This window comes from Quercus robur, chromosome 6 (assembly GCF_932294415.1).
Source record: "Quercus robur chromosome 6, dhQueRobu3.1, whole genome shotgun sequence".
Classification (NCBI taxonomy): domain Eukaryota; kingdom Viridiplantae; phylum Streptophyta; class Magnoliopsida; order Fagales; family Fagaceae; genus Quercus; species Quercus robur.
The window spans coordinates 18,510,537-18,533,968 of record NC_065539.1 but is presented as its reverse complement, the minus strand read 5'-3'; the positions used below and the strand labels follow the sequence as shown (position 1 = coordinate 18,533,968).

Below are 23,432 nucleotides of genomic sequence, written 5' to 3'. Positions count from 1 at the left end.
GTCCTTTCTACGAAAAAACAAGAAAAGAATATTGCTAACGGTCAAGGAAATTTTGATTTTACATGGAAAAAGCTGATTTGGAAATTTTATTCGCTCAGTAACGAAGTGTTTTTATAAACTGAAAATATAATTTTCATTAAGTTTACGATTAAAGAAGGAACTGGTCCAGTCCATTGTTCAGCCCTAATGTCTGGGTTCACCTATAAGGCGGGCTGAGATTAAATCCATAAGTATAATCCATTTTAAGTTCGGTTCTGATACCAAATGAAAAAATAACTATTTTAGAGAGGAATATTATATAGTAAGTATTTGGTCTTTATAGTCCTAGGATGGGTGACCTCCTTGGGATGTTCTCCTGTTGCACCCCTTTCTTTTGTCTTTTTGTATATATAAAAAAAAAGTATATAGTATTTGTGTACACAACCTCATAAAATTTTACAAATCAAATATACTTGAGTATACTTTTTCCTATCCAAGTTGTGTCAACATTAACGAAAATGACAAACTTTAGTTAGAGCATCTGTAGCAGATGTTCCAAAAATTATGTCATTTTACCACATCAAATGCCTACTTTATTATTTTACCACATCATTTTACAACATCCCATTTATCAGATGTTTTATAATTCAATTTTATACATTAAAATAATATTTACTACACATCAACACAATAAACAAACAACAAACAATATACCACATCTCTTCTGTACCGTGGCAAATTTGCCACGGTATTGTTCAATGTTGCAAAAATTTTTTTTTTTACCACATCTACTAAATGGGCTAATATTGGGTTTGGTGTGGGATATGTGCCAAATATTTAGCATTTGGCACATATCCCACATCTAGTGTGGGTGCTCTTACAAAATTGATTAACCTATGGTTATAACATTACTCAATATTATTAACATTTTTACATATTTCGAAAATCTAACAATTGGATTGCATGTTTTTTACGCTCGTAATATACATGTCAAATTTTGTGCCAATAGGATATTATTTACTATATGATCTATATAATTATATTTTAGGCATAATTTTAAACTACAAAAACTTGCAATTTAAACAATTTCTTGTTAACATAGCTATTGTCTTTAATTTTCTAGAAATTTTACAAGCATAGGGGATATAAAAAGAAAATGTAATCCAATGGTAGATTTGATAAAATTTATCTCCAATAAAAAAATATTAGGTAAGGTTGTACCCTTAAAGTACAACCAATTTTGTAGTTAAACTTTGTCCAACGAAAAATTTGATGTTCATAATTTGTAAATGCTTGTGAGAATCCAATTTTCCAAAAAAGGAAAGGATAATAACTCTTGCTAAAATTAAATTCATAATTATTGAGAATTCTTCATTTTTTTGAGTTTTTGAAGGATAATGTCATACAAGAGTGGACAATTCTAGACTAGAAATAATAGCATCAACTATTTACAAGTTACAAGATGCCATGTCTCAATCTCATACTCCCATATAAAAAACTCAAACTAATAAACAATATGATAAACAAAATCTTTGGTGCAATTATGAAGTTTTAACAGCACAGTTCTGAAAGACATGTTTCCTTACCGAGCAATAGAACTAGTTCCACAGACACATCATACAACAAAACACAAAGGAAGCTTTTGCAGCACTTATGCATAGGCAGCAGCAGCAGCTTCAGGATGGTAATGCAGCATCTCATTCCACATCATTTCCCTTATCATCCGTTCCCCCAAATTTTCATCAATGTTGAGATTAATCGGGACCTGGGCAGGAGGATTGGATCTGGGGTCATACAACCCTGACATATAAGGGTGTTGGAGTGCTTCATCGACAGTAATTCTCTTAGTTGGATCAAATATAAGCATCCTTTGCAATAAGTCTATAGCTAAAGGATCAGCCTGGGGGTATAAATGGGAAAAATGTATTCCCCTAGAGTAGGGCAGTGTTTTAATGTACTTCCTGGCCTTTGGATTATCAATGAACTCAAGATGAGATTCATGCTGGCTTCCAAGAACATTGATAATTAGTTTCAGTTGGTTGAGACACTCAGTTCCAGGGAAGATTGGTTTCCGACCAAGAATTTCAGCAAAGATGCATCCTACAGACCAGACGTCAATGGAGGTTCCATAATTGTCACAGCACAAGAGGAGCTCTGGCGCACGATACCAGCGGGTGACAACATACTCTGTCATGAACTGACCATTGCCTTCACTAGTTCTTGCCAGCCCAAAATCACATATTTTCAAGTCACAATTAGCATTGACAAGGAGGTTGCCCGGCTTCAAGTCCCGGTGAAGGATGTTTGCTGAATGGAGATACTTGAGCCCCCGAAGCAACTAAAATAAGCGATGTAAATTAGTCCCAAGAATATTGACAATAAAAATTACTTGAAAAGAAAATAATAAAGAGGGAGTTCAAATTTAATTAATAATTTTGTATAGTGACACATGCATTAAATCTTAGCTATGCAAGATCAGTCTTCTAGAAAGCATATTGATTAAGTTGCACTGAGGAAAATATAAGGACTGCTGTATCTTTCTGAAATTGCTTTATATGTGGCACATTTAAGATTAGCATAAATGGTTTTCTAATTCAGATTATAGATGCTTCACAAAGTTAGTTTGTTCTAAAACAAGATGAAGTCACATTAGGAGCAAAGAAGCACTTGCCACTCTTCCAGAAAGCAAAACAAGTGAATCACAGAAGGCCCTGGTCTTTGCAGTGAAATGACAAGCATGTTCAGTTAAAAGAGCACAGTTTTTTTATAAACAGCGCTGAACCGTAGAACTATGTATTGACTTAAGTATGTTTGAGCTTCACTTGACTGCTATAACATTGTAATATTGCAGGAACTCCAACAATATCAGAACAAAGGGTTAAATATGAGCATCAAAGTCGTCACAGTGACAGATTGAAGGGATTTAAAGAAGAAGTGGAGAAAGTATGTATATTCAATTAAACATGGATACCCAAACAGATGTAGACGAATTTCAGAATTCACAAATAGTCCAATTATAAAGCAGACTGCAGAAACCACCCATAGAATATCCAAGATTTGTACATGCTTTGTCCATGTCAAGACCACACATTGTCTGCTAAAGGTTGAACATTGATTGTAAAACAGTATTTACCAGTTAGAACTTTAAGACTGATTTCAATTCAACACACGTGAACTTAATAGTTATATCTTTATGTCTGTTCCAATTGATTGTTTCTGACACTTCAATCAAACACAGTGTTTCTGTGTTAAATAAATTCCATTGGAAAGTCATTTAATCCTAGTATTAGAATTGGCCAAATATTTGTTATGAACAGAGTAATCGAAATTCATACTTCAGCAAACTAGTATTAATCTGCATACTAAGGAACCAAATACAAACAGTCTCTCATCATCATGCATTCTTCGATTACCAAATTAGTACCAGGTACCAACATAGCTGAAAATAGTAAAAATTGAAAAAATACCACACCACTACTTGAGAGAGCTTATTAATACCTGAAATAAAAAATATTTGCAATGATCACTGGAAAGCGGCTGCGAAGACTTAATGATATGATGAAGATCCGTATCCATAAGTTCGTAAACCAAATACACGTCCTTGAAGCTTGTCCTGTGAATTGGCACCATAACATCCTTCAAAGCAATCACATTCTCATGGCGAATGTGTCTAAGAAGCTTCAATTCCCTCAGTGTCCTCAACGCATCGATACGATTCTCAAACACGTTGTTGATCTTCTTGATTGCGACTTTCTCATTGGTTTCCCTATTGATGGAAGAGCAAACAACCCCATATGCCCCTCTACCTATGGGCTTAATCGGCACGTATTTCGTGTCAATCTCAAACAAAGTTTGCCACATTGAGTAGTAATGCTTCCCTCGTTGGTTAATCCCATTTGGAGGCTCAACTAGAGTAGCCATTCCCCTCCTATAATTCAACATAGTACAACCCAAATTTACTATATAGCAAAGAACTAAAACTATGAACTACTTCAACTAACAAAGATTAGCAGCATAAATAATAGGAATTGCTTTAATTAACTATCTAATAATATTTGCTAATTATCCAAAAAAAAAAAAAAAAAAAAAAAAAACAAAGAAAGAGAGTTTTAAGGGTAAAGCATCGATCCTTACTTGACAATTCAACTTCTGGGTTGGGGCCTGTGGATCTTTTCTGAGATTGCTTTCTTTGCTAGTTTTGCTTTTTCTCTCCAACTTTAAATTGTAAAAGATTTCACTTTTTTAAGCTTTCCCACCAAGTAAACATTCTCGGATTCCAAGTACGCCACAAAGTTTTGAGCTTTCACATGATTCTTGAAAGCCCAAAAAAAAAAAAGCTCTGAAACTGAAATCCAATTAAAAGCAAGTAATTAAAAATTCACTTGTGGATACAAAAAAGTGTATTTTAAAATTCAAAACTTGGGAGAAAAAGTAAAAGACTTTACCTGAATAATTGGTGAGACAAAGAGATCAGATCGGTAATGGAGTTGAGAGCAAAAGAGAGAAAGAGATGATGGATTGGATATGTGAAAGAAGTTTGAGGGAGTTTGGGGAAATGGGTGTGTTTTGTTTTGTTGTCATGAACAATGACTATGAGCCATCACATGACATCCCACACGGCAATGAACTTTTTTTGTACACATAAATACATACACAAACACTTTAACTCAACCAAACTTCTAACAGCTATGGCTACAGATCTTTCTTTTGGCTTTTGGTCGTAGGAAATATCATCGAGTCTTCTTGTCTCTTTCGTGAACAGTTACAAAAAATAAAAGCCGGTGTAAATGATCCTAACTTGTAATGGATATAGGATAATACTAATATTATATCTCATCATATTCTTTTATATAGTATTTCACGCCACAACTGTCTTATTATTGGCTCGGCTCACTTTCCTCATTATTGATGTTTCAACTTTTTAATGATATACTTTCCGTTATCAAGTATGATACATACTTTTCCCTTTTTTTTTTTTTGATAATAATTATAAAAAAAAAAAAAAAAAACTTTTCCGTTTTTGTTAAGGTTATAGTTCATATGTCATTTTTTGATGTTTCTAACCTCACCTCTTTGATGTACGCTTCTCAAAAAAAAAAAAAAAAAAAAAAAACCTCTTTAATGTACAGCTTCAATTTAGCATTTTCTTAAAAAAAAAAAAAAAAAAAAAAATTTAATTTAGCAACCAAAAGAAAAAAAAAGTACAAGTTCAAATTTTCCTTCCCATTTATCAAATTATTAAATGAAAAAAATGGTTATAAGCAAATTTATTTTTTGAACTCTTCTACTACCATAACAAGATTTAGTTTCTTCTCAAAAAAAAAAAAAAAAAAAAAACAAGATTTAATAATATTTTTCACAATATTGTAAGGTGTCAGCTCATTCAAAATCAAAATCAAATCAAATCGGATTACATCAGATTCATCATAACTAAAAAAAAAATTTGTTGTAAAAAATATTATAAGATTTTATTGTATTCATACTTCACATATATATATATATATATATATTTATTTATTTATTTGGTTGTAAATTTTGTCGGATTTTTTAAAGGTATACTTGTAAATTTTTTTCAACTTATTTCTTAAGTCAAATTAATTAATGAAGTTAAAATTATATTAAATTAATGGCTAACTATAGCCACCACTCATGATTAAGAAGAAATTATAGCCATCCCTCTTAAAGGTTTCACATGTTGGTTAAGTGAATTCTTTTGTTATTTGTTACCTTAATTCTCTAAAAAGTAAAAATCATTATCATGGGTCACCTTTTGCTTGATACAATAACGACGCGAGCTTTATTTTGTAATCCTTTTTTTTTTTTTTTTGAAAAGGGTTATCTTTATTCTTTATAGGTGCTTGTGTAAAATTGGCTATGAAAAACTTTAGATCCATTCAGTATTAAGCCTTCCCTTTAAGCACACATTTGATAGATAATGTTAGCCAATAATTTGGGCTCTTTTTGCCTCTTCCCATCAAAAAAAAAAAAAAAAAGCATTGCCTCCTGAAGTTGTCAGTTGTCACCCTTTTCTAGTTAGGCGTTAGGACTAAAGGTGTCACCTTTTAACTTTTCTTTTTTTATTTTTTATTTTTTATTTTTATATCAACCTCAATATAATTACTGATGCATGACATGTAAGTTGGGTAAAAAGCATGGCTTTAGATACTTTTTGATCAGAGAAACAAAAAATAATAACAAAAACACTCCATGCTTTGCCTTTTTTTTTTTTTTTTTTTTCATTTTAGGAATGGAATAAAGAGTTATACGCAAATGAAATGGTGCATAAAAATTAACAATGATTCCATGAAACAAAATGAGGGACGGCTGAAAAGAGAAAAATAAGAAGTGGGAGAGGGAAAGACAAAAATGAAAGAAAAGAAAGAATGGATCACATGGACAATCTCACTATTCTTTATGTATTTTTAAGGGAAAAATGATGATCTCGTGGTGATTGTAAAAAAATAAGTGTAAAATTAGTCATTTTTTTATCTCCTGATTAGGGAGAAAATATACATCACTGGCCAATGGTAGGTTAATACATGTCATGCATTGCTCTGTACAGATTATGGTTTATTTTTTGTTCTTATAATGAGTACAAATCAAAGGTTGGATGGTTTCTCTCGGATTGGAAGAAAATTGATATCGAAATTTTATGGGCAGCTCACTCAACCGAAGTCCATATTATTTCACTCACTTGACACTTCAAACTTTGCTTGACCAAGATCTTCACAACAACAAACTTTTAGCTCTTTCTTCATTGGTAATGGTGACTCAAATGATTACAACTCAAAAGAACAAGATACATGGAAATTGATACGATTACAATTTAAACTTTGACGAGAAATTTGCCAACACTAAAATAAACCTTACAAAAATTGAAGTTATTGATGATAAATTCAAATATGGTCTTTGGGATTAAAAACCATTTCGGCAAAAGTTTGGGAGGAGGAGTTTTGTTTTAGAAACTCTTGAGGAAGGTTTGTATAATTTACTGTAAGTTAAATTATTTAACCAACTTAATTAATAGAGCTTATGCATAAGTTAAGATATCATTCAAGAAATTAACAAACTAAGCTTGAACCTAAAAATTGTGTGGGTTTTTAAGTAAAAACTAGATCAAGTTAAGTTAATCAACCACCATAATAATAAAAAAATCACCTTAATAGGGTTTGTGAATAAGCTTGAGCATATTTGGAATTTAATTAACAAAGTTTGATAAAAAATTCAAAATGACTACGCTCCATCTTGAGCTTGAGAACTCAAGATAGATTGCAAAGTAATAACAAAAAGTAAACAAATCAAGTTTGAATACATTAATGTTTCATCTGACCTTATTTGACTTATTTATAACCTTACAACTATGGAATATTAAATTTTTTTTTTATACATAAATAGTGGGGGAGGAGTAGGTGGGATACAAATCACAAACATCATACACCACATAGAGAACCAAATACTACTATAGGCGATTATTACTATTAATGATCAATTTTATAAGGTCAGAGCTTGATTATGAATTTTACTATTAATGATCAGTTTAACTCTTTGGTGTCATTTAATATGACATATATTTGGCCATCTTTTAGTTTTTATTTTTTACTTTTCCATTTGAAATTAAATTATATTAATTAGGCTGGGTATTTGATATTCATTATTATTATTATTATTTTTATTTTTATCTTATGGGATACACTTTGATAGTTTGATGTCTTTATCGTATTTGGGAAATATCATGAATGGGTTAAAAATAATAAGTCGATTTAGAGGGACATAATTTTTATCAAAATGTTTCTTACAATTTGCTGAAGTGAACGATTTTGAGTGGTAGACAATATTATTATAAGGATCCACCACTTCAAAATTAAAATCAATCACTTCAATAAATTGAGAAAAGAGTTACGTGACAAAAGAGTTACGTTGTTGTTATTATAAATATATATTTTTAAATAAGTTGTGTTGTGACTTGTGTTAAAGAAAAAGAGGGCAAATGGATGCGTGGATGAGCATTAATTTATCCATGGGTGGAGCTAGCTAGCTAAGTTTGGCAGCAAGAAGATGAGACAGTGTGGGTAAAACAGATGGATTGGGATTGGAATATAACCTAAGAAGACAGCATATGCTTTGACTAAAGAAGCCTTTGCTTGTCGTTTAATCCATTCAACCATCCTTGATCTCGTACGTGAATGTGTGAAAGTGGAGACAATCTGTACAAACTTTTCCGCCACAAGCAAGCGGCGCACCACGTGGAAAGTAGTAGTTGAGGAGGCCGGTTGCTTTTGTTTCGCTCATCATTCGTGATTCATGAGTTTCCTATTTTTTTATTCTTGCAACTGTGGATAATTGTTGTTCACAATTTGTTCTCCTAACTAAGTTTTGACTTATATGAAATAAAAATAAAAAATAAAAAAAGTTTTGACTTATGTTCTATTATGGAGATAAGGAGAAAAAAAAAAAAAAAATTCATATATCATGTCAAGGTAAGGATCCTGTTTGCTTAGGTATTTTAATTAACCATTCTTCTTTTTATCAAATGTGTAATATCTGTAATTGTTTTCACCATTTTTTTAGTGAGTGTGGGTGGGAATTAAATTCCAGATCTCTTATTCAACCATCAGAGACTTTACTAGTTGAGCTAAATGAAACCCACATTATTTTCACCATTTACTCCTTAAGATTGTACAAGATAAAAGTTACAGAAAAAAAATTAAGTGGAGTAATATTTTACTTCTTAATGTTTTTAATAAAGACGTATAAGATTCAAATTCTTTGTCTCCTCTTCTTAATAAAAATAAAAATAAAAATTTTCTGTCTCCCAATTATCATATTATCATAAAGAAGATCTAAATTTATTATAATAATATTATAATATTAGTATTTAATGGTATTTTTTAGGGTTATTTCAAATAATGTGGGAATTGGGCATCATATATAGGTCACTAACAAGACTAATGAATATAAATCACTTTTTGAAAATACGATAGAGTTTGAGTTCAAATTCCCTTTTCTCTCCTAATAATTGTGTTGTATAGAAAAGAATATAAGTAGTACTGTAATGCTTAGAGAAAAAAAAAAATGTTTGGAATTCCAGCTTATCATTTCTTTTTAATTCTATTTTTAGAAACATTGTTGCAGGGAAACCCTTGAGAAATAATTACAATATGCCGCTAATCCTGCAGCTCGAACCTTTTCCCCTCTAGACCCCCAAGCACTTTGTGCATGGGGATGTGCCAATTCAGCTACAAGGCCTTTGGCGGGAAATATGCAATTTCTTGTATATACATTACATGGAAAGTATGCAAAATGGCATACAATTGACCATGACTTATAAGAATATTGTTTTAAACAAGTTGTACATATGTGCATGCATTACATAAATATAAAAAGTTTGTAACTCGTGCATTAAACTCCAAATTTGCAAGATTTAGAAGATGTAATCGGTAGTCAGTTTTACTCTAATGTGTTTATATAAGAATATTTATTTAAACTAATCTGTTAGGTTCTAAATGTTTAGAACATGTTGGCAAACCGTAAACACAAACTTGTCTAAATATAGATTATTAAGTCTATAGAGTGTATTATACAATGCTTAAGGTATTACAAATCTGAATACAAGAACAAGGAAGCTGCAGGTTTAAGAATTTGAAACATGCCAAGTTCGATCGATTGAGGCCATGGTTCGACCGATTGAGATGCAGCTCTACAGAATTTTAAGTTCGGTCCATTAGCCCAAACTTGTCCATTTAACGCCCAAATCGTGATCTACTTGTTGCAGTATTTAAAAGACATTATACGCTAACCCTAAGAGTGGTTTTTAGAGAGAGAAGAGTACATCTTGTGCCTCCTATTGTAGATCTAGGGTTTCTGTACCCAAAACTCTCTCAAATCTTCTACCAGTATTATTCTTAATTTGAAGAAACTTAAGATCTGGTGTTATAAAAGTTGCTGTCATCGCTAGTTATCAAAGGTCTTAGAGATCTAAACCTTCAAAGGTGGTCTTGGAGTCACAAACTGGAGTGTTTGTGTGCAACATATTCATAAGAGAAGAGGTCATGAATTTGGAGTTGAGTGTGATCACGTGAGTAAGTATTACATGAAATAGCATTAGATTTAGGGAAAAATCTATTGTAAACACTTCCATTTTATTTTGTGAGTTTGTTACCTTGTGGATTGTTTAGGTTATATCCTCCCCATGTTTTTTACCTTGAAATTGAATTGTTTTATTGGTTTTCCTAAATCATCATATCGCTTGTGTTCTTTACTTTTCCGCATTTGTGATATGATTGTTATTTGTATAACCTAAATCTGTATAATTGAACTAAGTAACTACTTGGTGTTGAAAATAATAATAAGAGCTCTCTTGTACTCATCTGTAGTCTGTAGATGTGTGGTCTACACTGACATTTCTTACAAATAGTATAACTTATAGCTGAATAATTAAGTTTAAACTTTAAAGGAAGTGATCATTACATTGTTTTTTATTTTTTATTTTTTTCTATAAATTTTTTATAGGATTAAATCATTGTATTTATATAATTGGAATAGGATTCTTCTGTCCACTTTTCACTATTGCCATTATTGTTTAGTCAAAATGAATTCCAAAAAAACACAAATCGAGGACAAAAAAGTATTTTCACAAATAGTTAAAAGATAGTTTGGAATAAGATAAAAAGATAAGAGGTCAAATAGTTAAATAAAAAAAAAAAAAAAAACTCTTAAATATATCTAACTTCATACCCCACATTTTGTCTATAATTGTGATTACCATAACTTTTAACTCTTTCGCATCAAAACAATTAATTATTTTGATGAAGCAATGATAGTTTGTGTATAAGTTTTTTTTTTTGGAGAAGATGGTCTATGTATAAGTTGATATCCCTTCTTAAGTTGATTGATGCCTTCAATATGGTAACAAAACTTGAGTTTAGGTATTTATTAACTAAAAAGTATTTTCTTTCGTGTTTTATGGGGAGGCCATAGGAGTGGGCTAATAATTGGCTTTTTTTTTTTTTTTTTTTTTTTTTTAAGGTATTTGAAATTTCTTTAGACCATTTTTTTTGAGAAGATCTTTAGACCAACTTAATTCTTGAAAGGAAGCTAACTGTAATATTTATTAATTTAAACTTTTAATCTTTACTTTATATACCATATTAAAAAAATTATTATAAATAATATTTAAAAAAAAAATTGAAGGCAGGAGGACCAACTTTAACTTTTTATTATCTATACCATAAAAAATTATTATAAAATACTTTTAAAAAAATAAATAAATAAAAGAAAAGAGGCCAGGGGACCATGCCGATCCATAATCACTCGTATTAACCATGGATAATAATGAAAGTTGCGAGCCCAATCTATGAATCTTAATAGTTTCCGTTAACCAAATAGATAGATCATTAACACCGGTCGGGCAATCATCTGACTTTTCTAGTTCAATTATCAGATGCGGTTGTTTTGATACGAAACCTTATCAGTTATCACCAATCAACCCAAAAAAAAAAAAAAAAAAAGTCAAAGACATGGCACTAAACGAACTTTTATGGCCTGTTTGGAAGTTTAGAGAGGGAGGAGAGTAAAGGGGAATGGTTTCCCTCCATCTTGTTTGGATGTTTTTAAAATCAGTAAGGGGGAAGGGAGTAATTAACCATTCCCTTTATTTGGATGTTTTAAAAATTAGGATGGAGATGAGAGGAAATGATTAAAATAGACAAATTTACTCTTATTTGAAAATGGACTTGCAACATTGGTCTATTATTAATTTAGAAAGGGTAAATTGAAAAATTTATCTAGTCAATAATTTATCTACTCTACTCTCCCTCCAAATCTCTCCAATTTGAGGGAATTAAAAATGAGGAGTTAGAGGTGGTTGAAACCCCTCCAAACTCCTCCCCCTCATTCCTTAAAAAACTTAAAAAACTTTCAAATAAGGTAATTGAATTACTCTCTCTCTCTCCACTCTACTCCACCTCATTTTTTAAACTTCCAAACAGGCCATTAAGTTATAGGATAATAAATAATAATACCTACCTATGGCCATGGAGCATTTAGATTTTTTTTTTTAGTAAACAGTAATACTTATTAGAACACACACAAAAATAGTAATATTAGTGTTTTAAACTGGGTTTATAATACATTATTTAACTAGAGTACAACTACAAAAAGGCTTAACCTTTATAGTTGTAGACTGGGATTATAAACAGCGGATACTAGACACACATAACCAATGTGGGATAAACATTTTTTTTTTGAGTAAACAGTAATAACTATTAGAACACACACGAAAATAGTAATATTAATGTTTTAAATTGGATTTATAATATGTTATTTAACTAGAGTATAACTACAAAAGGGTCTAATATTATAAACCCGGTTAAAATATTAATATTACTATTTTCGTGTGTATTTTAATAAGTATTATTGTTTACTAAAAAAAGAGAGGGATTTTTATCTCACATTGGTTGTGTGTGTCTAATTAGATTTCCTTTACGCAAACTTAAGCAATTTTTTTTATATATACTTTTTAATATAAGGTTTAAATTCTCATCTTTCGCAAACTTAAGCGATTTTTTATTTTATTTTATTTTTTATGTATTGAGAATTTAAACCTTAGAAGCTTTTATTGAAAATGCTAAAAGATGTAGTGTGTGTTTGGATATCAATAAAAAATTAAAATTATTTTACTATTCAGTTTATTTTTGCTACTATTTGTGGGTCCCACTGCACCTTTTAGTATTATTTATGGGTTCAATTGTACTATTTCAACTAACTTTTATTTTCATCTATGATACTTTTAGTAATAAATTTTCAGTTCCAACAAAATAACCGGTATCAAAACTGACCGTAATATGAGAGATTTGCTCTGATATAAAATTCTACAGTCATGTGTATAAAGTGAAAAACCAAATATTATAGCATAATATATTGATCAATAACTTTAGTACATTCTGTGACTTTTGTGTGCAGGGACAGGGACAGGGATAGGGACAATATGATATGGAAGTGGAACACGTATATCATATATCTCGTTCTACCTGCGGATTCCTATATGTTATGCTTCTTGATAATGTCTGACTGCTTTTATCAAGTTAGTTTTTCCATCCTCCAAATGAAATAAAATATTATTATTATTATTTTTTTATACATTGTAAATGGAACAGGAAATTCAAATCTTCAATGTCTTTATTAAAAATATATAGAAACATGTTATTTTACTTAAAGCTCATTGACATGAAATAAAATATTATAATTCCTTTATAATGGTTGGGGCTATTATTTGTGAAGCCATTTGGAGCGCTAGAAACTAAGCAATCTTTGAAGGCAAAGAAACTAATCCAATTGAGCTCTGGCAGAAAGTTGATAAGACCATAGTTGAGCACAGAATGCCCATAGCTATCCATTCGGGCTTCCAATTGCCGAAACCAGTACAAAGGTAGAAGAAACCACCTAGAGATTCGATCAAGATAAATGTTGATGCTGCTTTCAAGGATGGTAACTATTCCATTGCAGTTGTTGCTAGAGATTGGAGAGGGATAGTGATATTTGCTTGTGCTAAGAGAGTATATTCCAACTCCCTCTTTAGGCAGAAGCAGAAGCCATTAAATGGGCCTTAAGCTTAGCTAAAAGTATTGAAGTAGCTGCTATGATTGTGGAGAGTGACTCCAAAGATTGTGTCAATGCACTAACACCTTTTGGAAAAAAAGGTTTTCTGGAGAATTAGAGGTATTTGCAGTAAAATTCTCAACTTGATTTCACTTATTCCTAGTTGTCATATTACTTGGATCCCTAGGGCGGCAAATAAAATAGCTCACTCTCTAGCTAAGTGGCCCTTTTTGAACAATGTTTTTGGGTCTTTTGATGTTGGTTTCGGCCCTCCCTGTTTTGAGATTATCGTTAAGGATGAGGCTGTTGTATCCTCTTTGTAGTTCTGTTTTGTCTTGTGAATAAAATTTTTGTTCATCAAAAAAAAAAAAAAAAAAAAGCTCTTATTAAAAGATGATGTTTGTAAAAATACTGTCTTATATCTTGAATGTTTTCTTTAATATGATAACCCATTATGATATTGATGATTTAGATTTATGTTTAGAACTAAAGGTTTTATTTATTTATTTATTTATTTTTAAGTTTTACAAGTTTAATAAAATACTATAATTCACATATTAAATTATAAAAAATATATTATTATTTTACAAAATTTATACATCACTTTTGTAATTTTTATTAACATCACTTATTAAAATTGTTTTTACACCATTTTTCTAAATATTAAAATTGATAAAATCCCACTTACGATCGATTATGTTACAAGAAAAATTAAATGGATTAGTGATATTATCAATCAAAAATGAAAAGTTAAAAACCTTTAATTCAAAAACTTAATCAATAATTTTAATATCAAAAGCGAGAAGAATGAATTTTTATATTAAAAAAGGTTAATAACTATAATCCAACACAAACCATTGGGCTCTTTGCAATATACACCATAAACTTCGGAACATTGCAATTGATATTTTACTATGTTAATTTGCAATGTTCATCTAACATCTAAAACAGTGTACAAATTGACAGTTTATTGGGCAATTATTCACCATAAACTGTAAGAGCATTAGAAATGTGCACCATAAATAATGAGAGTATTCGTAATGAACACTCAAGCCTAAAGACTCTAAACTATAAGATCATTTACATTATACACAACTATTAAAATCTGATATTTCAGATTTTAATTTGGGTGGTTGTGGATATAGTAAATTATTCTCAAATTAAGATGTTATTTGATAGGATATTAGAAACCTTTATTCAATGACTTAATGAGAGTACATCATTAGAGCAAGAAACCAAGGGTTTTCTCCAACCACATAGTTAGCCCAAACAACATGCATTCCTATCGAGATTTGATCAAATGTAATGGGTCGGGTTGGTTTCTATATACGTAATGGGTTGAGTTGGGTTGTAATTTCTCAAACCTTGGGTTGAAAAAACTTTCCAACCCAACACAACCCTATCTATGCACATCTTCACCATTTATAAATAAATATTATCTAGATAAATCATACATATCCATTTGAACTAGCGTTTGAGCTATAAATTCCTATCTGAAAGTTAAAGTTAAGAGAAAATTACATTCAACCAATCTCTTAATGTCGCTCAAACTCTAAATAAATCCTTAGCATTACAATTGCTGTCAAAGTAAGAGCAAATTAATGCGCTCAAGAAGAAGAAAAAGCTGATGAGACATTTTTAGTTACATCTTGAGCTTTTTCTGAGGAGTTTGCATCTTGAATCTTGAGCTTGGTAGCAATGATTGAAGCAGGTAATAATTCCTCCCTATCAACCTAAAATTTTAATAATGTATAACATGTTTAAAGCTGTCGAATCATATATAATGCATCCATCGTGGATCCAATTCGTGGCTATGTATATATGCAAGTGGATTAGATAATACAAGAGACTTTCACTTTATAATTTTAAATTCTCTGCAACTTATAACATGTGTGCAAATGGCATCTTGGGATCCCAATGTTGTTGCAATAATTATGTAATTTAGCACATTTTTAATTTATAGCTAGATAGAGAAAACTATATATTATTTGCTCCACGGCATAAGAACTAAAGTACGAAAACTTGAACCAATACCAACACCAGTACCCAAACTATATTGGTATCCCATTCATCTGATAGAAAATGTGCTTATACTTTGAGCACTGATTGATTGAAATTAACACATAAATTGTAAACAAAGAGTACTCAGACTTTATTAAACAAGTGTAATATTTAGAATAAAAATGGAGGGAGAGAAAAAGGTCGGCAAAATCAGCAAGCTGGATGAATAAAGAACAGACTGAAAAGAAACATCGATTTGAACTCTGGAGGTGGCGACAAAATTGCCCATAATCTTTATTGCACTTTCTCCCATAATTTTTATTCTCTGATGTTAAGTTTTGTGGGGGCTGATGTGATTATAATAAGTCTCTCTATAATTAGTGAAAGACAGCTCGGTCTATCTAAATTAATCAAATGTAATAATAATTCAGCACTATCTCTCACTCATATTAAAACTTAGGGCGCTGACTGGTGTCTTCCTCGTATACCATATATATATACTAATCTTTTGGATGCATTATAAGATGACGATTTGTGTCAATGGTGAATCCACTTTGCTCCACAATGCTAAGCCCCTAAATTCAGAAAGTCATAGAATTCGATTCATGTATGCTAAAAAAGAATTTGCATGTCAACAAATGTGCTTCCAAATAGGTCAAAGTCAATTGCATTTACGTAAGATTCATTGTATTACTTTAATTCAAACTCATTATACTAAGAACTATAATCTTGTTTATAGTGCAAGTGATCCTAGTAGTGTAAGTAACCCTATGGTTCCTAACTATGTTACAAATATTCCTAATTATACTCCAAGTACTATAACTCAAGGATATGAATCTAGGTTCAGTTCAATGCATATAAGGTTAAATGGGTTTATTGCAATACATAAAGAATTAAAAAGTAAAGATTTAGCTGTTTGGAATTCTCTATTATGAGTATATACCTTTAAAATTGAACATATTAATTCTTTTGTATTCCTGCTTTTTTTCTTTTTGTCTTTACTTACTCATAGTATTTCCTTATTGTAAAATGATATCAAAACTGTATCTCGCTTTACCTCTATGTCCATCACTAATCCCTAGATCTAGCTCTCTACTCTCATCATCCCTATCAACCACTATTATAGGCTCAATCTTGATTTATTGCTTGTCATGGATGACATCCTAAAAAGCTTGTTTATTAGTTAATTATTCAGTGGATTATTTAGCTATTTACCATATTAGCCAATTATGTGATTACAATTTAGCCACAACCACAACAAATACCAAGTTTGAAAAATAAAGCAATAAACAATAGGAGCATGCAAATTCAGTGACAAAGTTGAAAAACCAATGGAAAATGACTTTGAGGGTGAAAAAAAAAAAACTCCGAGGGTAACCTATCTCAATTATGGTAATTCTCTATAAAAAAAAAGTTACAATTTTAGTTCAAACTCTTTGACCCCAGACACTACCCAGTAGCGGAACTTACTGCTATTACCCACAACCGTTTTAAAATTTTTGAACTCTTTATATATGTTCATGACAAGAACTTCTATGGACTCTAAGTACTCTTCTTGAAGATTTGAATACCATAGTGACACACTAGAATTAAAGGGAGAGATTTTCTCCTACTCTTTTAAGAAAAAAAAACTATAGTCCTACTTCAAATAGTGAAAGAAAAACAGATTAACTAGGGAAAGAAAAACAACAAAAAATCATAATTCAACTAAGAAAAGGGAAACAACATAAACTAACAAAATTTTGTCATAACTGATCTACATATCACCGCTATTGTCTTTGTTTTAGGTAGTGGTTTGAGGTTTTCTGCGGTGGATGTAATTTTGTTGTGTTCTTTCATAATATCAAAGCTATACCTCGTATTTTCTAATTGCTTAAATTGGTTCTTTAAAAGGGGATATGGTCCTCATACGTACAACTGAATCCTAATCCTTATGAATCAATGCGTCAGATATATAGAACCAGGTTTGGTAGGACAGTTTTTGTAATCCTACGTACTCGGTGTTTGCATTTAGAGAAAATATTCTCTTATCCTCTAATTAATCTGTTTATCAGTTTATGGAATTTCCCGCTTAACATTATTTAATTATTAATCATCTTACTAGAATTGGCATTAACAAATCGAATTCAGTGGGAATGCTTGTATTTCTAGTTACATGGCGTACCTTCAATATAATAGGTATCGCTATATATAAATGCAACATCCATACCAGAAAAGATTAATATATATATGACTCCCTTCCTTGATTTAGCAGCAAACCTTTTCTGTATGATGATGGTCCTAAATCTAGGTTAGGTAGTTTGTACAAGGTCCCTAATGATGTTTTGAGATGGGCAAAGCACATGTATATCCACTATATATCCACTTCATGTTTAATCCGCACCCAATGGCTAAGAAAAATCTTATTTAGACCCTATAAAATGCTTATGCATCGGATTAATATGATTAATTCAACAAGTTATTCCATATAGATATTTGAACACAATAATTAATTTAACCACAGTAATCTATAACATAATCAAAAGCAAAAATAGGAAAAACGGTAAGATGCACTTAGATTTTGATGACAAAGTGGATCCAATCCCTTAGAGAATTCACTAAAAGAAACCGTTATAATAATCTACTTACAAAACCTTTGAACCTAAACTTATAATTATAATCTCTACAAATGTTGCCTCCTCACCTTATTGATTTCAGAATCTTTAGTATCATTCTTCATGAATCTCCTCCACAAAACAAACCTAGATTTCAATTATCTCACTTGAGCGGAGTGTCACACGAACTTTAATATTTCCTTAGACCGAAATTATGCTATTCTTCAGATACTTCAATCAGCTTATTGACATACTTCTAACCTAACTCAAATGCATCAATTTCAACCCTCTTTGACACTAGTTTTATCAAATATATATTGCCAACATTTAAAACCTAACAGGGTCTAGCTAGTACTAAATGTACGGCCCTCCAAAAATGTGAGGGATAATAAGTGAATAACCTTGTTCACCGTAATTGTTTTTCTTTTACTTTGGGCCTCTATATAGAAATATATAATGTATATGTCACAGAGGAATTGACTACTTATACTAACTTTTATGGCAGAGTGCGCAAAACCCATCCTCCAATATATATAATATGAAAGATTTAGGGTTTCAAGAACAAGTTAAGCTGCATAAAGTTTCCTATACATAAGAAGAGGGTCTCTTATCGAGAGAGAGAGAGAGAGAGAGAGAGAGAGAGAGAGAGAGGAGTTTTATCTTTGTTCTCCTTTCTTTGGAAAGCAACTTTAAGCTTAGAAGAGTAGAGAGAATATTATCAAGTGATAACTGATAACGCTAAAAGCGAGTGTGGATACTAAGAGCTACAGTTTTTCACTAGAGCTAGTTTTTCCATATACTCATCTTGGGAATTTCAAGTCTTAAATAATAAAATATAATGGACTCTGCAAATTTTCATCATCAGCATCAGCTCCAAGAACAGTTGGCTGAGTATTTTACTTCAGCAGCCCAATCTGGCTATAAAGCTTCTACTACCCGTGACTGGATCCCAAGCATCGTTTTGTAAGTACCTCTATCTCTATATCTTCAATGCGTAGTTTAACTTCTCCTGAAATAAATCCATGCAGATTTAAGTGTCCAAACTTTATACTATATTCGTCCTGACCATTCAAGTGGTCTTGGTTTTTCCTACCACTAGGGAGAAAAAGAAGAAAAAGAAAAGAAAGCAGTCAATCTTTTCTGATGTGTTCAGTAGTATTACCTAAAAGAAGTATATATGATGATTACTCGTGGCAATAAATATATATATATATACACATAACTGGTTGCTGAAAATAGTGATCGAAGGAAGAAGATGAAACTGGTGTTGAATAGTTATAGTAATCAAACCTTTTCTTATGATAAAGAAAATACTACTTCTCAATCAAGTTAATTCTTTAAGAATATAGTGAGTCAATATGTGTACGATTTTCAAAATTCAATTTATTGATTTCTTCTTAGCTTAGGCACTTAATTTGCTAGACAAAGTTGGTTTCCTGGGGTTTGGGATTTTATCTTGATTTGAAATTCTGAGTCCTTGGATTAATTTGAAGATGTTGCTCTTCAAAAGTTCTATATAACTACAGTCACTAGTTCCTTACTTTCTTAAATAATTGTGCAGAAATAATGGTAGTAACTACAATAGCTATCTAACTGAAAGCATCCCAAATTCACGGGAAATGTGGCCTAAGTGTACCATCAATGAGCAGCTTCTTAGACCTAGCATGAATGAAGACTCAAGTTTTTCTAATGCAAGAAGTACCCAACAATCAGCCGATGAATTGCTCTTTGCAAAAATCAAAGAGGAGATGCCAGACACTTTCCCCAAATTGAGTGAAATGATATGCAATCCCTCTAGTTCAGAAGAATCACATTCACTCTCCATAAGAAATGAGCTGCAATGTTCTCCTAATAATCTGTGGCTCAGCAACTTCTCCTCTGGTCGCCAAATTATTGGACAACCTTCTGCAGGAGATTTGTACTCTAATACTCAGAACCCTGCAAGTTTTGGAGGTGTAGCTGGATCCAGCAGATTTAACTTCAGCCATGTTTTTCCAAGTACTAATTCATCACCCTCAGATTTGTCGTCTTCATTAGTTTCATCAAGTTCTTTGGGCTTGAGCTTGCAGACTTTGGATCTTTTGACATCTACCAATTATGGTGGGAGTTTTAGCCAATCTTCACATGATATTTTTGGCATTCGTCGAGATAGGATGTCTCTAAGCCCTGATCACATGCAAGAACTTGCGGATAGTCCATCAAACAGCTCCAACAAAGTGAGTGTCTTATTCTTCTTAGTGTCAATTTGGAATCGGTTCTTTTCTTTTAACTTTCTAGCTTATTTGCTTATTTATGAATTTTTAAAACTTCATTTTTTTCTAGGTTAACTATACTTTAACAAACTTTCCACAAAAATGCTACATGTGATTTTTTGCTTATGTGAGTAAAATTTTCATAATCTTCTTCACAATTGCACTGTAGAAAAATAACGGTAATGGCCAACAATGATGGACTAGAGGTTTAGATATCCTAAAGAGAGAATGCATTTTAGTGAAGTTGGGAGAATTTCTTGCAGTATATCTTAAAATGTCTTACAGATTTTCACCCTCAATCGCTGATGAATTTATTGTATCATTTTTTTTTCTATTGGAACATGAAGTTTTGGTAGCAAAAGCTTACTATTATAGTGTATAGTTACTAAATCCAATATAGGTATAATCAATAACATTAGAATTGCCAAAAACCTTGTAATTTAATTAGTTAACATCTCATGGTGTGTCCATGACATCTAGAATTCAAATTCTCCCTTGTAATTATATATATAGTTTGGAAAAAATATATACTTAGCAAAGAATTTGAAATGTTGTTTTGATTTCATTTCTCATTCATTATAAAAAAAGAAAAAAAGAAAAAAAAAAGAAAAAAAGAAAAAACAAAGAAGAGACAATTGGTAAAGAAAAAGTTGGAAGGAGAGATAGATGGTGATAACGATTTTGTATCATTTGATTATCGTGAGGAACTCTGCAACTTATTTTTGTTCAGTTTTTTAGTTTTCTACACGTGGAAGATTCTTTTCAGCTTTGTATATACATTCTATTACTATTCTCTTGATTTAAGAATTCGTGTCCCTTATTCTAGATTCAACAGCATTATTCTCATTGCTATGTTCCTAAAATTAAACTTTTCTCTTCAATTTTAAAAGACAACAGCTTTCATGAATGGAGTTACAAAAAAGAAGAGGGCTAGTAGTGTTTCTGAGCCAAAAGAGTCTCATGCAATAGCTAAGAAGTCGCAGTCAGGGTCACGATGCTCATGCCCACCACTGAAGGTGAATAATATTTTATAACATACCCATCAAATATTCAGGTTATTAAAGATTGCTCCATTTTATAACCTTGTGCTATCGTGGAATTGGCTTTGCCTTGTATTAGGTACGAAAGGAGAAACTAGGAGACAGAATTGCAGCTCTTCAGAGATTGGTAGCACCTTTTGGCAAGGTACTATATATATATTTCTCTATTTTCTAAGTTCATTCTTCATCAGAACCCACTAATGTGTTTATATATATAAAGAAACCCAATATAATATCTTTTCGGCCATGCTTTCTATAAACTGTTTTTAACATTTTGAATCGATATGGAGGTTGCAGACTGATACAGCCTCTGTATTAACAGAAGCTATTGGGTACATTCAATTCCTTCATGATCAAGTCCAGGTGATTACTTTTTCACTTCCCAACGTTTGATCTCTTCTTAATCATGTACATGATCTTGTCAAGGAGAAAGTAATGGGGTTGGAAAGGCTAGGGTTGTGTGGTGTCTAGGGTTACACTACAAATGCAACTATATAAGGAAACAAAGGTGGGAATAGAATACCCATGCACCTAGGTTAAAGCTCAATAAAAAAGTGCTACCGTTTTAGCCAAAAAAAAAAAGTGTTACGCTTTTACTACGATAAAGTACTTACACATAATAAAAAAAAATGCACAGACACACACAAGCTGCATTAAAGAACATGCTGGTCTTCTTGGAACTCAAATAAGTTTTAATCTCTGCAGACATTGAGCATGCCTTATATGAAAATATCGCACAGCAAGCCCAATAGAGCCATGCAAACGGTAAGATATTCTTGTGCCCCCGCCCCCCCCCGACAGACCAGCAGATTCTGTATTTAAATGTTATTTCCACACTTTAGCCCTTGAACACGGATGCTATAAAATGAATAAGAGCTTACTGGATTCTAATAAGACTCACATCATTTACAATTTCCATAAAAGAATAATGTCTATAATACATGCACTTTTGTTACACACAAAGTTGCATTTGTAAATTTTTCAAAAACTGAAATTCATGACACGATTTCGGTTTTAAAAACTATTCAATAGCTTGTGTACACTATTCATTTTCCTTTGAAAAATCAATTAGCATAATTTCTAGTTGTTAATGATGACAGGGTTTGAGCGATAAGGATGGAACAGAACTAGAGCGAGACCTTAAAAGTAGAGGACTGTGCCTTTTGCCCCTATCTTATGCGTCATATATTAGTGGTTATGAGTAAAAGGCTTTGGACACCACGGTCACTGATAAAGGAGATAGTTTGAATTGAAGGTTGTGATTTAAGAAGAATAATGCTGAAATTATGAGACATGCTTAACATAAGCTCAAGTAATTATTCAGTACTTCAGGAATATGACATGATACTCCCTTCTTTCACATAATAAGAGACCTTACTAATTAAATTCATAATGAAATTCACCCTTTATGTGAACGGAGAGAATACTACCTTACTATATCCCAAAAGTACTTGATAATTTTCTCATTTCTCATAAGCTCGTACCTACAGGCTAGTGCATGGACTACAAACGCTCACCAGCGTTTTTTTGGAACTCCTCTAGTGACCTTTTGGCTCCATTCATTGCACACTAGTCAACCTTTTATATATGAGAAAATGTTTCCTTTATCTCTTTATTTTATTTTTAATGTCGACCTCGATATATGAGAAATGTTTTTAGTGGAGTGGAATTGCTCATTCTTGTTAAACGCCACAATCTCTCTATGTTTTGCAATTCCGAAATCTTAAGAGTTCGTTTGGTACGTGTATTTAAATAATAGTTTTCAGTTTTTTTGGAAATACATGTGGGTGAAAAAGTGTGTGGAAATCCATGTAATGTTGTTTGAAAACATGTGTTTAAATTGATGTATCAAACATCCTCTAAATCTTTGTCACTGCTTCTTGGCTCCTTATTACGGAGCATAGGCATTGAGAGGATCACTTGTGATAGCCTGATAGGCTCAAGTGAACCACCTGAGCGATTCTCTCTTT

The 23,432-nt window shown here is 31.6% G+C and overlaps 2 protein-coding genes across 6 annotated transcripts; one reads left to right on the top strand and one right to left on the bottom strand.

Moving 5' to 3' along the window:
- Nucleotides 1–1,319: 1,319 nt before the first annotated feature.
- LOC126733095 (mitogen-activated protein kinase 7) lies at nt 1,320–4,740 on the bottom strand. Of its 2 annotated transcripts, none has more exons than XM_050436251.1 (4): nt 4,425–4,740; nt 4,114–4,324; nt 3,478–3,907; nt 1,320–2,317 (listed from the first exon to the last, which is right to left on the bottom strand). In XM_050436251.1, exons 3-4 carry the CDS (start codon nt 3,898–3,900, stop codon nt 1,631–1,633), a joined length of 1,110 nt encoding a protein of 369 aa, XP_050292208.1. In that variant the 5' UTR covers nt 3,901–3,907; nt 4,114–4,324; nt 4,425–4,740; the 3' UTR covers nt 1,320–1,630. The 2 variants fall into 2 exon arrangements, with proteins under 2 accessions (XP_050292208.1, XP_050292209.1); XM_050436252.1 differs by having other exon boundaries at nt 4,114–4,318.
- Nucleotides 4,741–18,723: 13,983 nt separating this feature from the next.
- Nucleotides 18,724–23,131, top strand: LOC126733094 (transcription factor bHLH110-like). Of its 4 annotated transcripts, none has more exons than XR_007659618.1 (7): nt 18,724–19,133; nt 19,732–20,386; nt 21,313–21,438; nt 21,542–21,607; nt 21,785–21,825; nt 22,168–22,227; nt 22,563–22,647. XR_007659618.1 is itself a non-coding variant. In XM_050436247.1 (7 exons), exons 1-7 carry the CDS (start codon nt 19,009–19,011, stop codon nt 22,665–22,667), a joined length of 1,203 nt encoding a protein of 400 aa, XP_050292204.1. In that variant the 5' UTR covers nt 18,727–19,008; the 3' UTR covers nt 22,668–23,131. The 4 variants fall into 4 exon arrangements, 3 of the variants coding, with proteins under 3 accessions (XP_050292206.1, XP_050292205.1, XP_050292204.1); XM_050436247.1 differs by having other exon boundaries at nt 18,727–19,133; nt 21,760–21,825; nt 22,563–23,131; XM_050436249.1 differs by lacking the exon at nt 22,168–22,227 and having other exon boundaries at nt 22,563–23,131.
- The last annotated feature ends 301 nt before the right edge of the window (nt 23,132–23,432 follow it).

Coding starts and splice junctions, on each gene's coding strand:
- LOC126733095 (XM_050436251.1), bottom strand. CDS start 3,900: ATGGCTACTCTAGTTGAGCCTCCAAATGGGATTAACCAACGAGGGAAG. Junction 2,318..3,477: donor GCAAATATTTTTTATTTCAG/GTATTAATAAGC, acceptor CGCTTATTTTAG/TTGCTTCGGGGGCTCAAGTA.
- LOC126733094 (XM_050436247.1), top strand. CDS start 19,009: ATGGACTCTGCAAATTTTCATCATCAGCATCAGCTCCAAGAACAGTTG. Junction 21,826..22,167: donor TCCTTCATGATCAAGTCCAG/GTGATTACTTTT, acceptor TAATCTCTGCAG/ACATTGAGCATGCCTTATAT. Junction 22,228..22,562: donor CCAATAGAGCCATGCAAACG/GTAAGATATTCT, acceptor TAATGATGACAG/GGTTTGAGCGATAAGGATGG.